General features: G+C 37.1%; 1 protein-coding gene across 1 annotated transcript; it reads right to left on the bottom strand.

Moving 5' to 3' along the window:
- Window positions 1-527: 527 nt before the first annotated feature.
- hepacama (hepatic and glial cell adhesion molecule a) lies at window positions 528-15,097 on the bottom strand. The gene is made up of 7 exons (XM_053647156.1): window positions 14,344-15,097; window positions 10,724-11,062; window positions 8,862-9,143; window positions 6,542-6,635; window positions 6,320-6,384; window positions 3,902-3,978; window positions 528-3,778 (listed from the first exon to the last, which is right to left on the bottom strand). The coding sequence occupies exons 1-7, from the start codon at window positions 14,429-14,431 to the stop codon at window positions 3,476-3,478; spliced, it is 1,248 nt and encodes a 415-aa protein (XP_053503131.1). The 5' UTR covers window positions 14,432-15,097; the 3' UTR covers window positions 528-3,475.
- Window positions 15,098-17,097: the final 2,000 nt, after the last annotated feature.

Below are 17,097 nucleotides of genomic sequence, written 5' to 3'. Positions count from 1 at the left end.
ATGTGTTTGTATACCTACTCTGTATACTTGTTTAAGTGGACCACTGTACTCACTTGCTCACTGTAGCATGATCACAATGAGATGCACCTCACCTAAAAGCAAAACTGATGTATGGCTACAGTCTGTCTGTCTGCCTATCTTTCTGTCTATCTTTCTATCTATCTATCTATAGATAGATAGATAGATAGATAGATAAATAATTTTAGTAATATAGGCTAAGGGTCTCATTTAAAATGGGTCTCATTTATCTAGCTGGATATGAACAAATGTATTTGTAAATAATTCACAGGAACATTTACACCAGAAATTTGGTATTCATGAGAATCTAGTTACTTAAAAACATTTGTATCCTATGACAGTTCATGAGTTGTGTAAATTTATGTGTAAGCAGACTTACTAATGTGATGTAAACTGATAGGCTTAAAATCTAATAGCAAATTTATTTCAATTACACACAAACTTATTGAAAATTTTATGAAATGACTGTAAAATGAAACAAATCCATAAAATAATAACAAATTTGACTAACCTTTCAATTAGGACAAAAGTACTGTCACCCTATTAAAGTTGGAAGAATTAATATATCTGTGGTAGCTGCAGTGGCCGAGCTGCATTACTGGAGATTTAACAAATGCTGTGTTTAAGAGGTACTCATTCGCCACTTAATCGTCATTTTGTCATTTTCAGCTCTTTAAAAGCTTTTCTGGAGCATTGTGGTCATGACAAATGTAAATCAACTGCCGTGAACATTCTTGGTAGTTTATGCGTGATTGGCATTTTTCAACATATGTACGTTTTCTGTAAATCTGGCAGGAATTTTTTGTTTGTCCTATGAAAACATTTATACAACTGTGCTGTGATGATAAATGAGGCCCGATGCCAATATTGGATTTCAGGTGGCAGACAATATGATGATAAGTGAGAATTGGGCTGCCATTTGTGATTTCTAGTGATTAAATAACCACACTGTAAAAAGTGAAAGCCGTCCAGAAACAAGATGACTCACCAGACAATATTACTTTCCTTTACCAAGTTTGTAGCCATTATATAAGGCTGGGTTTTAGTTAGAAGTTGGTTTCAAAGTGTGGTAAAGAAATAGCTGAGCTGAGTTTTGTGGCTCGTAAAGGGATGGTCATCATTTGTATTGAGCAGACACTTAATAAAATATCACAAACATCTCATGTTTTATTTATTTAACGACTGTCCATTCCACTATTCAATGTTTATTGCTATGTTAGGTGTCTGATATTGCTTTAAGAATTGAAAAGTGAATGTGCTCCAATTAACATGCTCTTAAACAATTAGAAACATAGCAATAAATGAACCAGAAGCCAATTCACAACATAACCCCCACTTTTATCTGGTACTTCCATATGTAATAGGATATTTTTGATTTCAGTGAGACATTTATTTCCTTATATTCCCAGTGATATACAGTATGTGTGGCGGCCTGGGAAAACCTGTGGCTGAATTCTTGCAAAATTGCGTTTTGTGTCATCATTAAAAAATTTTTCATCACATTGGCAAGGAGCTAATTTTATAAACACAGCTATAAAAACAGTCAGTCTGCCTAAACTTATCAGCTAAGTATGATATCCTCACACAGGGCTGTATTCAAAATTTGGCGAGTAGATATTTATAAGGGAGACGTTGTACATTTTTCTGAGACAGTTTACACAGCTGCTTTTTCTGGGTGTGGCATTCAGGTTATACAAATCATCTGCTTATACACTATATGGCCAAACGTATGTGGGCACCTGACCATCACACCAATATGTGTATCTTCTCCAAACTGTTGCCACAAAGTTGGAAGCACACAATTGTACAGAATATCTGTATTCTGTAGCATTACAATTTCCCTTCACTGGAAAGGAGCCCAAACCTTTCAGCATAACAAAGGTGCCTGGGCAAAGCAAGCTCCATGAACATATGGTTTGTCAAGATTGGAGTGGAAGAACTTGAGTGACCAGCATAGAAACCTTTCCTCAACCCTTCAAAATCTTGTGGAAGGCCTTCCCTGAACTGTGGAGGTTATTATAACAGCAAGGTGGGGACTAAATCTGGAACAAGATCTTCAAAAAGCACATATGGGTCTGAGGGCCATGTGTCCATATAGAGTAGTTCACATCTCCAAGGTTGCCAGATTTATCAAGTAGTAGACGTTTCTAAGAGAGGGTAGGGTTTTTTTTTAATTAAAGATGCTGTGTACTCCATTCTCCTCCATATAAAAAAAGTTTTAAAAGATTTTAATGGGATAACATCATTAATTAATTAATAGTGTCATATTTATGCATTTAATATTGGTCTCAAATGGCATTCCATAGTTTTTTGAGTGTATTTACAGTGCAAGACATACGCTACTGGTCAAAAGTTTATAAACGCTCATTCTTTATTTTTATTATTTTCCCCCCACATTTTATAATAATAATAAAGTCATCAAAACTCTGGAGTAACACAAATGGAACTATGGGAATTATGTTGTGATAAAAAATCCAAAATAAATCAAAATAATTGATCTTAGCATCTTCAGAGTAGACCCCCTTTTCGCCTACAATTTACAGAAATGTATTCTTGGCATTTTCTCAACCGATTTCTACCAATCACCCTGAGATGCTTTTTAAACAGTATTAAAGGAGTTCCCACCTACGCTGGACTCTTATTGGCTGCTTTTCAGAATATTTCACTCCAAGTCATCCATTTAAAGATAATTCTTTTTTTGTAAATAAAATGTTAGTTTTCTAACGAAAGAAATGAATATGTCGGCATGATTATATTTTTGTACACCGATTTCATACATTTAATCATACACCTTCAGATCAAATGGTTTTTAAGATCATGAGAAACATTTCAGTCAAGTATCTCCAAACTTTTGACCGGTAGTGTACATTCCAACACAACATGACTGTAATTATAACAAATGGTCAGACAGTGGTGCTGGATTTACTCCTCTTTGTATTACTCCATGTCATGCAAGAAAAATGGGTTTAAGTCTGCATTACTGAAATCCGTTATCCAAAGGCATTATTAAACAAATCCTTACTACAGCATGTGTGCAAAACTCAACTCTGAATATGGTCCGTAGTGACTGTCCCACTTTTATCAAATTGTTGGATAGTTACATACTATAGTGACTTAAGTATAAGCCTAATAAATTCAGATACTGATTGAGAAAATGTCTGCTTGGAGTCAGATTAGAATAATTAAATGTGATTTTCTTTGTTTTCACTTTTGAGGAGTAGCCATATTTAAAAGGTTAAAACTCCACTTTTGGTAGAGACACATACCAACGGGAAATGTACAGTATTTCAGCCCAGAAAAGTCTGTAGTTTTCAGAAATGCCACAGTGTGTTTTCCAAGCCCGCTACCCATTAACATGCACATTCAGACATATCATCTCTCTCTCTCTCTCTCTCTCTCTCTCTCTCTCTCTCTCTCTCTCTCTTTCTATCTCTAACTATGTGCTTTGATTCGGTGGTTAAATGCGGCTGTGAATGCTAGTCTCGTGTACAGTCGACTGCTCCTCCGTGTTTGAGGGGGTGGGGCTTGCAGCCGAAGGGTGGGGCTTTCGCGTTAAGCTTCGCATATGTTGTGAAGATGTGGTGGCCATGGTGGCAGTCGGGGTTGTGGGAGGAGAGGGAACAGGGGTGCGAGGGTATCTTCTTCCTGAGTAGGTATATGCATCTGGAGAGGAGAATGTGCTGGGATAGCAAGGTGGACTTTGTGGATCCAAAGGGTGGATGTAGTTACATGGCTCCTCGTCTTGTTCTTCTGAAAAGTCCTACAGAAAATATTAGAGTACAAACAACCAACCTAAAGGAAGTGGTGTAGTTACACTTACATCCTTACTCTTAAAATGTAAAGCAATTCGGCTCTAACGATTCTGGAAGACATTTTTACTTACTGTTTCCTTCAGAACATATAAGCCACCTGGGCCTTTACGAGTATGGTAGCTCCTTCCTGGCACAATATCAACTGCAACTAAAAAGTAAGGATATGTATTGTTAATGCTTATTTGGTAATAGTTTTAATGTCAGGATGACATAAAACCTGACCTGTATTAAGTAACACGAACCAGGCTGAAGTGAAACATAGTATTTACGAGTTGAATGCACCTGAAAGCCGTCACAAAGTCATAATTATGAGTGGGGAAACCCTGGATTTTCTTTGAGCTCAGAGTTTCCGAGTTGGGGGCATGTCAGGAAGAAAACATGGTGGAATCAGTGGATGCACCGTTTGTAGTTGATGGTAAATTTTTTAAATTGAATGTTTATTCGTCTCAGAAGCTGATTTCAGTTATTATGTTTTGTATATGCAGCAAGTTTTTGAAATACAAGCAAATTGGTTTACATTTAAGCACCTATAGGAGAGAAATGGTTGGATTTGCAGTGTTGCACAGGCATTTTGTTTAAAGAAAGAGAGATAATACAAGTAAAATATAAACCATACTACTTATGAGTATTTAGCAGTGACATGTCATTGTCAGGCTTTTTAATTTACAATAAAACAAGCTAATTGCCTGCACAACATATGATAGCGTTGTACAATTACTATATAATATGTAACAATAAATTTACAGTGGCTTCATAAATTGATCCAAAACATAAAAAAAGCAAAGCAAATGCGCATTAGTTGTTCTTTATTTTCTAGAAGTAAAGTTAAAAAACTTGCTGTATGTTCTTTTAGTTAATTAAGAGTATGTACACCGCCATCTTGCAAAGTGACTGGAACGCACCTGACATTGTAATTACGACTTCCCCACTCGTAAATATGGACTTCCCAGGAGGATTTGAAGGAACAGTCTGACCATACAAACTAGCTGAATGCTAATAGCTATCTGTCACAATGCAAACTGCATTGAAAAATGCAAACTGTACATAGTAATAGAAAGATTACAGTGATGGGTATGAGTTCTCATTGTAGCAGTCATAACAAAGTTTTTTTTTTTTTAGGAATTTACATCGAATCATTGAAGCTTGAACCATCTGGTAATATAAAGACACTATGACTTTACAAATTTATGATTATAGAGATAGGCAGCGAGTATGAAGTAGAGAGTTTTGTTTTGAAATGAAGTACATAAAGGACAGTTATTTTAAAACATTAAAATCTTAAGTACAGTAGCAGAGTATTTGTACTTCCTACTTCTGGGTATAATTTGTAATTTAGAAAAATGAAGAAAAGTGAGTGCTTCCTAAACATTCTCTGAAGTGTTCCCTGTATGTGTAATAACACGTAAACCTGATATACTGTATAGTGAAAGTATCATTGACAATTACACTGTAAAACATGGTTCTAAGTAAAGTACATTTAAGCAATATTACAAAGGCAAGAGTGCGGTTATACTGAATATCGGCACGGCTGTGATTTGGTCATATGCACGAACCCGTAGAGTCGCTTGTGCCTACGACTGAATCACAGCCCTGCCGATATTCGGTATAACCACACAATTGTGAGTGCGATATTACTTTTATACATCAGTTCTTTAAACAAGAAATTAATATGGAGTAAGTGACATTTCAGACACAATATGGCCGAGTGTTCGGTTTATTTTTGCTCCGTTAGTGAAAATAGATCCCAAAAAAAGCCACACTTTATAACACATCAGCTAACTGGCTAGCTAGTTCATGTTGATTTGTACATTCCCACTGAAAGTGCTTCTGTTAAAATTGCCATCCCTTCTTCCTTTTCATCTTCATCTGATGAGTCTTCATATTTTAAAAGTCAAAAGTTACATTTCTGAAAAGTATTGTTTTCATGTTTGTCATGATGATGTCACTATCACTAGTGTAGAAACTGTTTTGAACTAGGAAGAGGAAGTTTACGTGGCGAATACAGACGAGCGGAGTGATACACACACAGTGAAACATCCCAGTAAAATCAAATTAGTAAACCAGACCAAACTGTTGTATAATTACTATTTATTTCATATTTATGTTAGGGTAATGAATGAGTTAAGTATATTTTCATTGATCCTTGAGTACAGTTATTTTTTTATTTTGCTATGTGAGACATTTATAGCCTATTACCATTATGTAAATATGTAAAAGGGAATACTTATGACAGCCGAAGCCTGTTAGAATTAGCATTTATTAATGTAGGTTTATGTGAGTTGTCTTGAAGGATCTGTGTAGGGGACATGTAACCCTATAAACACTATTTTTATGAAGTTTTCATTCTTTTAAATGAATGCATATACAAATAAATGCATTGTTACTGAAATAAAATATTTTACACCACCATTACAGGATGCGTGAATGTTTAGAATTAATTTTCCCATGAAATAGAATTGTTTAAAAAGATTGAAATCTTGAGCTGTTACCTTCATGATTGCCATTGCTCTGCTCCACATTTTGCCTGTTCTGCATGACAGACTGTTGCCTTTTTCTACAAAAACAGATCAAAAGATGAGCTTTATTAATATCAAATAAGCAAACAGAGCACATATTTGCTGCAGCAGTGAAATAAAGCCAGTAACGTTTCAGCATTTTAGCAGGTTTGTTGTCAACACTTTACTTTAATGTGACTCAGAACGTGAGATTACTTTTTGGAGGGCTTCCAGCAGGCACACACCGTCACCAGGGTTATGAGCAAGAAAATTCCACCAGTTGAAAGGATGATATAGAGAGAACTCCGTCCTACAGAAAAAAATAAAACACCAGGAAGGTCACTGTTGTCATGGTGCTGTTCTCCCGTGCTGAAAAACATGTGCCATTGTTCATCCATCTCTCTCTACATACATGTATGAAGCACTACAGTAAAGCGATTATACCTCTCAAATGAAACAAAGTGTGAACTCTTTAAATTGTGCTCCAAAGAAACAAGAGTGTAGATGAGGCTGAGAGCTCAAACTGAGATGACGGCCTGGGTTTGTTTACAGGTTTTGTTAAAGCTGGAATGAATAGTGGTGCTTGGGGTTTTTTAAAGGGCAGTGGGTGCAGAGAGAATGCAGAACCCCACTGGGTTATTGCTGTGTCTTAACTGTGTAGTAGTGTATGAGGAGGAGGAGGTAGTGGTGGAAGGAGAGGCAATAGTTGGTAAGCCAAGCTTCACTGGGACAAAAATCATCACTAGGAACTTTCAGCAAGCCGTATTAGGATCCACGGACAATAGCAGCTAGTTTAAATGAGATTAGGTTTGGGTTTTGAGGTCACCAATGCTTGATGGAGTGCACAATAGTGAACATATACTATAACAGTGTGAAGCAATTGTGAACTAGCACTGTATATACTGAATTTGATTTACTTCAACCTAAACTTTATCCATCCCATCAGTGGTGTATAGACAGTTATCATGGATAATTTTCACACATTTATCATCCCCATCTATCATCTGAACCATTACATGACTTGTTACTTCATTCTCACTCCCTGGACTTCTCCTCATACAGGTTTAACACATCAAAACTCTGCTCTGAAGTATTGCTCATAGCTTACAGCTAATCAATAGTGATTTTACTAAGTCTTTATATGTGTGTGCATGCCATTATTGTTTTGACTGAGTTTATTATATAGTTTGCTTTGTGTAGACTAGGCCGTTTGCTGATCGTCTGAACCCTGGCATGTTTTTGACTTTGATTTTGACTCTGGCCTTTTGGATTTGTCTGCTTTCCATAAACATTTATTCAAAACACATTTTCTCCCCATTTCCTTCCTAGTTTGGACTTGGCAAATTCACACCCAACAGCCAGCTCTCCACTATCATAAAACAACTACCAAACAGGATGCATTAAGGCTAACACATGCTTCCACTGAGACGCACAAAGCATTGCAGGGCAGTGTAAAACATACAGAGGAAAGCGCTGTCTATCCTCTTACACATACATGATCTCACAGGTGCCCATGATTGGCTAGTGTCATTGTGATTGATGGAGGAGTGAGAGAATGCTATCCTTCCCACCCATCGATCATGGCTACTTTAGCTCTTTTGGACCCGACTTGGCATTTTTAGGATTTGAACTCACAATCTCTGGACAATAATGTTATGTTTTGAGGTAGGACACAACAAATAAGGTGGACGCTTTTCAGTTGCACCACTCAGGAGCATAGCACTTAAAAAAAATCCTTGTTCAAAAGTATTTACACATGATTAACCTCTAACTTTGTATAATTCTTGCTTTCAGGGTTCAAGCTTCTCTTTTGGAGGGGAGATTTTTAGACATTCATAATCACAGATCAAAAACAGAAGCACATGGTTACCAATAGACATGCAAACTGTAGCCAATTCACTAGCACTTGCTGAACTAATGTGTGCTTGAGCATTTCTATACTGCACACTTACGATGACTAAAATAATTGAAATCATCATAATCATCATCTACATTTGAGGTTAGGCGCTCCATACAGATGTAAAGGCCTCAGTTAAGAAACTTTAACTGAAAGGCAGCATCGGCTAACCCAGCTAACCTAAACAAGAACAATGCTAGCAAACAGCTAATATACTTGGGTCAAAATACAAATAGAAGTGCCACAGTTTGTACCTGATTGCATAGATACCGCAGAACTTTTGGGGGAAAAGCAACTAGAAAAAAGAAACTATAAATAGGCTTTATACTGTATTGCTTTGAAAGTTATTCAGAACTAGAGTGTTATATTGAACGAGGTTGATAAGAAATACTAGAATCTTTACTGAAAAGTTTAACAGCATTCAACAGCTAAACTTAGGCTTCCATTAAAAATATGTTTTGAGTCAATGTGTTTTCTTACATTGGAGAAGAAAACACATTGGGAAATATATCAGAACTAATCTCCTTGGTAAGATACACAGGTTAGACAGACATTAGATTGGAAAAAAGGATACAATTTTCCTTCAAGTATCTCATTACTCAAATGTACTATGGAGCGAGAACAAATCCCTGCACCTACTGTAGACTGTGAGTCTGACAGGCATGCTCTTCATGTTGCTGATGGGGTTCTCCACAGTGCAGGTGTAGATATCATCGTCTGACATCACCACCCTGGAGATAGTCAGAACTTTCTGGTCATGTGACAGTAGCAGACGTGAGTCATTGATCAGGGGTTTCCCACCCTTCAGCCAGCCATAAATAGGCTTTGTGCCCCTTTCATGAGTGCAGTTCAATGTAAAGTGCTCAGTAAGCTCCAGCACAGAGGAAGCCACCATGTGCACGAATGGCCTGGACAAAGGAACTGACAAGGAAAGACACAAATATATTCATGCTGAGAACTTAAATTTTTGCAGTGGCTGTGTTGTATAATATTATATTTAACATGGTTGATCCATTGCGTAAAATTTGTAAGCAGGAATAATTTTGAGCAGTTTATTTCAGTTTCCATAACAAGTGATATATAATTTTTGTCTTGTACATATAGTGAACTCAAGGATAAACACTACATGACAATGCAATATTATTATTGTGTGTGGGTGTATATATATATATATATATATATATATATATATATATATATATACACACATATATACATACAATTGAAGGCTGGTCTTTTTCCAGTCTTCAACTATCCAGTTTTGGTGAGCCTGTACCCATGATAAACTCAGATTCCTGTTCTTGGCATACAGGAGTGGAACCCAATGTAGTCTCCTATTGTTGTAGCCCATCCACCTCAATGTTCGATGTTCATATGCATTTTAAGATGCTTTTCAGTTTGAGTTACTATAGCAGCTTGAACCAATCTGGCCATTTTCCTCTGACCTCTCTTATTGACAAGGCATTTCCACCCACAGAACTGTCTCTCTCTCACTCAAGGTGTTTTGTTTTCTGCACCATTCTGTCTAAAAGGTAAAGACTGTTGTGTGTGAAACTTCCAGGAGATCAGCAGTTTCGGAAATACTCAAACCAGCCCATCTGGTACCAACATCCACGTCATGATCAAAGTCACAGAGATCACACATTTTCTTCATTCTGATGTTTAATATGAACATTACCTGAATCTCTCATCTTAGCTAGTATCTGCATGATTTTTTTTTGTTGCTTCGCTGCCACATGATTGGCTGATTAGATATCTGCATAAACATGCAGGTGTACATGTGTTCCTAATAACGTGGACGGTGAGTGTGTAACAATTTGCATTACAACTTGAGTGAAAAATAGAATCTTTGAAATATTTACATGAATTTCAGAGTTTCTTATGAACTTTAATGACAGTGTGTATTCGATCTGGCATGGACTCCACGAGTTTGTGCAAAATATGATCCATTTTAGATCGAATACATCGGAGTATCAGAGTGTCAAAAAGAAATCCCAGATTTTCAGCGTGGTTTCAGATGTTTGCACCTCACTAAGCATGTGCAACACATCAAAACTTGAGGTGGATAAGCAACAGCCACATGGGTTTCATTGCTGTCAGCCAAGAACAGGAATCTGAAGCTGCAGTGTGCAGAGGCTCACCGAAATTGGGCAGTTAAAAATTGGGAAAACACTACTTGTTTTTTTTTTTTTGCAATCTTCAACTTCAACAAGTGGAATGACTTTCATGAAATTCAAATGTAAAGGAATCATCCAAATATCCTATCACAAAGCAACATTAATTCATATTACATTTTATTTTATTTATTATTATTTTGCTGTTTTGAAAGCCTTTTCTGACTTTGACCAAGTAACAGCATACAACTCTTAGAAAATCAGAGCTAACCATCTGCTGTTTCAGCAGTTTCTGATAACTGACCTGAAATATGCACCAGTGTGTTTGTGTTGGAGCTGTAAGTGCAAAGCTACATGCTGAAAGGAACCCTTCCTACCCCTGCTTACCGTCTACAGTGAGGTTCATGTGTTTCTCTCCGGTAAAGGTGTCATCAGTGATGGAGATCTCCACTTCGTAGGCGCCCTCATCTGACAACTGCAGGTAGTTGAGCAGCAGTGATCCGTTGTCGAAGAGCATGATGCGGCCACGGTACTCACTCCGCAAGTTCCCAATGATGTCAGTGCCGATAGACTGCACCACAGTGATGGGTTTGTCCCTCTTCAGCTGCCACTTGATGACGGGCCTGTCTGAGCTGGTGCTGGTGTAGCTGACGGAGAGCATGGCTGAGCCACCTAGGGTGCCTCTTATGATAGAGGATGGGCAGGTGATGTTCACTCCATTGACGACTTAATGCAAGCACAAAACAAGACACATGGGTGACAGTAATGAATTATAATCTATGTACTGTACAGATGATATCCTGCCGCATAAGAGTCAAACAGCTCCTACATGTACTGTATAAGCAGAAAATTCATGCCAGCTCCACCAATAGCTCCATAATCCTTTATAGAATAATAATGCACATAATAATTATAATAATATGCACATAATAATGCACATACTGACACATGTTGTTCTTTAAGTCAAAAAAGCATACCCAAACAAGCATGCTCTGAAAACTGTACTGCTGCTTTGCTCAAAAGGATTATTAGACTATTAAAAGTAAATCAGTTCGAAAATGTTTCATTCAAAGAACTTCTCCAACAAAACACTTTTATGATGAGAAGAATGAAAATAAGAAAAGAAAAATGGCCTGAATAGGGAAAAAATTATTACGTTTACAGAGGGTTTGTCTGTGGCAGGCTACTCATTATTAGTTGAAAAGTAAAAGGTACAGTAATTGCATTTCAGTGTGGCACACCTGCAACAATCTGATGCAAGTGAAATGCAATAAGTTTTAATGTTTGGTTTGGGGCAAAACCTACATTAAAAAAATGTGCAAATCATCAGTACACATTACAGACAAACACATCTGAGACTCTGAAGCAATTACATTTTGGCCATGTAAAATGAGTAAATTTTACAGTGAACGTTCCTATAGTGCTTTTGGATGGAAAGCTCTGATGAAGAATAGAAGAATTTCTACTTTATATCTATTGGAATTGGTAGCTCAGTGGTTAAGACATTGGACTTCTGCTCAGAAGGTCAGTGACTGCCAAGCTGCCACTGCTGGGCCCCTGAGCAAGATCCTTAACCCTCAACTGCTCAGTTGTATAAATGAGACAATTGCAAGTCACTCTGGATAAGGGCGTCTGCCAAATACCGTAAATGTTAATCTATTTCTGTTGGCAAATAAATGTGTGGTTTGCCATCATCAAAAAAATAGTCTGCTTGCACTTACATCCTATACGTATTTATTTCTAAATACAACTGAGGTCTGTAAAACAATTAACAAGTGTAACTCAGTAAATCTTAAATCAGCAGGGATACAATGTAGCTTTATAAAGATTTACAGCTGGATGTAGTACAAGAAAGAATACAGAACTCACTATGTATTAAGTAAAGCTCACCACATTTCTTACGTCAACTGATTCAAAAGATTGCCACAAATACATATAGTGTAAACTAGCTATAACTACAGCCAGGTCAGTTACTGACTTTACAGCATCAAAACACAGCAACTGCATCTCCATACCCACGGGTGGTGATACAGGAGCTCCAGTAAACTCAAGCAGCTAGGTGTCACTGTAGCACTTTAACACTGTAATATATACTGTTTCATAATGTGAAAAAGATAATCGCTACACATGCCTTTAAGGATAAGGTGTGGTCATGAATTCATGTATCGAGGTTTCTATGGCAACTAAGTACATAACTTCTGGCAACTATTTTATTTTAAAATGAGTGAAACAGAGAAATCAATTGAATTAGCCACAGGAAACTAAAGATAAAAAATACTGATAATATTACACTTAAATATCACACCTTGTAAATATGAGCAAAGAAAGCTGTGAAAATTTGTCTTTATTGTTTAACCATTTGATCTTTTGTTTAAAAAAATCACAAAAATACTCTGCTCTCATGGATATCAAACAATTGCAAACAAAACACAGGTTTATGCAAAAAAATATATCTTTGGTAAATATAGGTGTGCAACAATTATTGGCACCCCTATGAATTCATATGGGAAAAATATATTTGATGTATATTCCTATTAATATTTTACATTTTATTAGTACACCTGGATGACTAGGAAGAGGAAATTGTTCAACCATGACTTCCTGCTTCACAGGGGTATAAATATGAAGTAACACTTAGGCCAAATTCTTTTAGTCATTCATAACAATGCGTAAGACCAAGGAATATAAGGATATATATATATATATATATATATATATATATATATATATATATATATATATATATATATAATACCTCAGCCTGACGTTGCACAGCATTGCACTGCATACTTTATTCCAGATTTAGTCCATACTGATGCCGCAGGCTATCCTTATTATCCTTTATATTATATATTTTTTTATTTTTCCTTTTTCTACTTTTTCTACAACTAATTCTGGTTTATGTAAATTTCATTTTTATATCATGTACAGTCGTAAAAAACATTTCACTGCACGTCATACTGTGTATGCTTGTGTGTGAGACCAATACAATTTGAATTTGAAATTTCATTCTTAGTTTACAGCCTCAAAATATTACCTTCATATATTAATTTATGGCCACGCCTTATTAAAAAAAAAACACTCTTCCTGTCACCTCAGCAACTTTGTACAAATTGGATTGAATAAACAGAGATAATTCAGGGCCAAATTTCAGATCTGCCATGTTGGCTAAATACTCTCCAGGCTTACAGAGCTGCTGAACCATTATTTTATTGCAGCAAAGCCATCTGAATGTTCCAGCAGGTTCAAAGGCTGTTCCTCTACTCCGCCATAGAACGACTATGCAGTGCGAGTCAGCATGGCATGTCTTCATTGCCTTGGTAACTGGCCTCGATTTTCACAGTTTGCCAAGGCGAGCTAACAAAGGCCAGGATTGTAGGCCTGTCCTCGTCCAGTGAGGGCCAGCTGGGTGAGAGCCATGCTCTTGTGTGATTGGTGGTTAGCAGACAGTAGCAGCTCAGTGATTTTGCTAATCAACACACAGTACAATGACACAAAAGTAGTGCTTGGAGCCAGGCTTCGACTGCTACATGTTCTCCTGCATGAAACAGCCTCCTTTCCCCTAATGTCTTTCTCCATCTAGTCCACAAAACACAGCATAACTTACAGAGTCTCAGCATGCTGACCTTGCTCAAGAACACTAAAAATAACACATTCAGCATCTACAAAAAACAATTCTTCAGCTGATTTAATTATGGATGGAATTATATAAATAATTATATAACATTGTTTTGATGCTGAAGTGTTTTGGCTGAAGTGCAAACTTTTGTTCTGAAACGAGACATTATTCAGCTTATGCCAAGGAATGCATAGCAAATTCATGACCTAAAAGTTTTCATCTGTTAAGTTGTTAAATCATCTGTGTAGTTTAAAATACGTAAATTAAGCAAGCGGCATCACACACCAATTGTAAAGCAACTTGCAGCTTTTTTATGTCTTTTTTTGCCTTTTCTCTGCTGAAGTTTTGACCCCGGTTCATATGACAGAGCAGGTATTTCTGTACTTACCTGCCAGGAAAAAGTTGAGGATGCACAGTTTCTGGAAAAGTGAAAAAACTCCTGCCTCTTTGGAGGAAGCCTGCCTCTCCACCTTCATCTTGGGAGCAGCGTTGGGGTTCTCTCCCCCACACTCAGCATGGTTTGGCCACTCCAGGCACGTCTCCGAGAACACACAACTCTTCCTGCCAGACTGGACGCTGCCTGCTCTGAACCCCACTCCCAGGACCCCTCACTGAACAGCTCTCTGTTTCTCTCTCTCTCTCTCTCTCTCTCTCTCTGCTTAAGTTTCTGCCCAGTGCACATCTATTTTCAGGGGCGCCTCTGTATGTGTCATTATCCAGTGGTGTGTATTGTGCGTGGTGGTGTTTGTCTTTTCCCCATAAGTCTGTGACAGGTTGAACTATCATCACTGTATTTTCTCCCTGAAACAGACTTCGATTACATTGCTGTCATTTTTCTGACTTTCCACGGTAGTTCTAAATTCAGTTCATAGTACTGCTATAACTGATATTTTTTAGTGTCTTACAGAAAGCCTGAAATAAAGAACATGAAACTGATTTACAATCTTTCTTGTAAATAAAGTCCTTGATGAGATTCTGCAGGTCAGCAGCTTAGTCCCCTCTTGCAGAACATAAAGACTACATAAAAGAAAGCTCTTGGGGTCACATGTGAGCTCGTCTGAACAAGAGCACAGAATGAATAGACCTGCTGTTGCTGAAAAACATTCACCCTCCAATAAAGCCCCATCCTCGCCAGTCTACCGAAACACTGCCCAAACCCTTTAAAACGGGAACAGAGCACATTGGATTTTCGTTAATGAGCATTACATGTCTATCCCCTTGGAGCTTCAATGTTAGGGGTGGAAGAGATAAAAAATTTGGTAAGACTAGAACATTTTAGAACATTCCAAGGTCTGGATGAAGCATAATGCTCCAATTTTAATGTTCACATGACAACATGTGACTAACACTCCGAGCAGCATCAACTGAAAATGATGTCATTGTGCTGCAATCATTGTCTCTGACATGGAGTCTACGAAATATTGCTTGGTTAGAGAGTGGGATAGAATTTGAATAACACCTCTGGAAATTTGCAGCATGTCATGTAATGAAATTTAGGCTCCTCTGTGAATACATGGATGTGTATTTTAGAAAGAATGAGAGTTAGACAGACAAAGAGCAAAGCCAGAAATCCCCCTTTTCGGTTGCACATCTCCTCTGTTTGATCTAATCAAAGCTTTTATGGGGATCCAAGAGTGCTCTTTAATACCCTATTACAGACAGGCTTTGGCTTTTGTAGCCTTCTCAGAAGGATAAAAGCCCCACTGGGATGCTCATCCTCTGAAGATCTCAATCAATTAAAATCATAAGAATGCGTAGGAAAGAAGGTCAGTGGAGCATGAGAAGAGTGCAGGGGCTTCCTGGAACATGTAAAACTACCACCTTGTAAAATTATAGTCAGTAATATATGCTATTCAAGATGTTTATGGAAATTAGTCATTTTATCTACATTATTTGTTTTAATCAATATATATATTGATATACTAAATTCTGTATTATGTTGTTTTTTTGTATGGGAAAGTTTAATAATCAAATATAAAATATGATCAGAATATATTTTATCGAGGATTTTAAATTGTATTTGGAGAAACTCTGGCCAATACTTAAAAAGTAAATTTGTCGCTGTAAACTAACTAACAGAGTCTGTTTCAGAAAAAAAAAAAATCTCAAATCTCTTTTCCATCTCATTCGATATGACTTTTAGGAGAAACATGTGACAAAGTTGATAATGAAATTAAAAATATGCAAGTGAGAATTCTAAGTGTAAAATCTCCTGAGATATATAAAAAAGAAAGCCTAGTAATCTCTTCACTATCATTCCATCAAACAAAAATATATTAACACTTCTGTAATGATGCATTAACACATGCCCTAATCCAAAGCATATCAGGAAATAATGACGTGTATAGGATAAGATCCTCTGAGTGATATATGAATAGACACAATGATAATGTGATGATGATGATGATGATGATGATAATAATAATAATAATAATAATAGTCAATAATGATATCTTGCTCATTCTGCTAACTCATTCTGTTAATTAATATACTGCAACTATTCATCAGCTCCTGACTCTCTTAAGAAGCAGTACATGTATTAATTTATCATTATGAAAGCAGTACTTATGTATCTTTATATGATTATGTCTGGACCTTATAGTAAAGTGTTGCCAAAACCTTTTCACATCTGAGCTGACAATTTTGTACCAAGCTTCCTCATCATCTACATACACTAGTTTTGTCTAGAGTTTGCTAGTCACCGTGATGTCCACTAGAGGGTGAAAGACTAAATTAAAAGAGGTCATATTCTGAAATGACTCATGTTACACAGGCAGTGCTGTTCCACTGACAACATAAATATAAAACGTACAAGATGTGAAGAGTTAATACAATGCTTATCAATTAAAACCTGATTCACTATTGATTGCCTTGCAGCCCATGCTGTGCATCATGAATATGTTCTCTGCAGGGATTACATGTGATCTCAGCATCTATAAATACAACGTGTTTCTGAGCTGAATAGGTTCAGTGTCAGACAGAGGTGTCAACAGCAGTCGTGGGGAGCAGCACAGGACCCATAACAGCATCAGAAAGAGTGAAAGAACAAGAGAAGAAAGAGCTGTCTTACAGGCTTTGGGTTGCCATTGGCAACCAGCGATAATGCTGATGGCAGGCTCTAACTCCTGTAGCCGGTGACAGG

Source organism: Ictalurus furcatus, chromosome 17 (assembly GCF_023375685.1).
Source record: "Ictalurus furcatus strain D&B chromosome 17, Billie_1.0, whole genome shotgun sequence".
In the NCBI taxonomy this organism is placed as follows: Eukaryota; Metazoa; Chordata; class Actinopteri; order Siluriformes; family Ictaluridae; genus Ictalurus; species Ictalurus furcatus.
Note: the sequence above shows the minus strand (reverse complement) of the source record. Positions and strands in the feature narration are given on the sequence as shown.

What these genes read in the sequence shown, in the direction of transcription:
- hepacama (XM_053647156.1), bottom strand. Translation starts at nt 14,431, where the DNA reads ATGAAGGTGGAGAGGCAGGCTTCCTCCAAAGAGGCAGGAGTTTTTTCA. An exon ending in TGTCAGACTCACAGTCTACA is followed by an intron (nt 6,636 to 8,861) that starts GTAGGTGCAGGG and finishes TTTTTTCTGTAG; the next exon opens with GACGGAGTTCTCTCTATATC. An exon ending in GAGCAATGGCAATCATGAAG is followed by an intron (nt 3,979 to 6,319) that starts GTAACAGCTCAA and finishes CTTACTTTTTAG; the next exon opens with TTGCAGTTGATATTGTGCCA.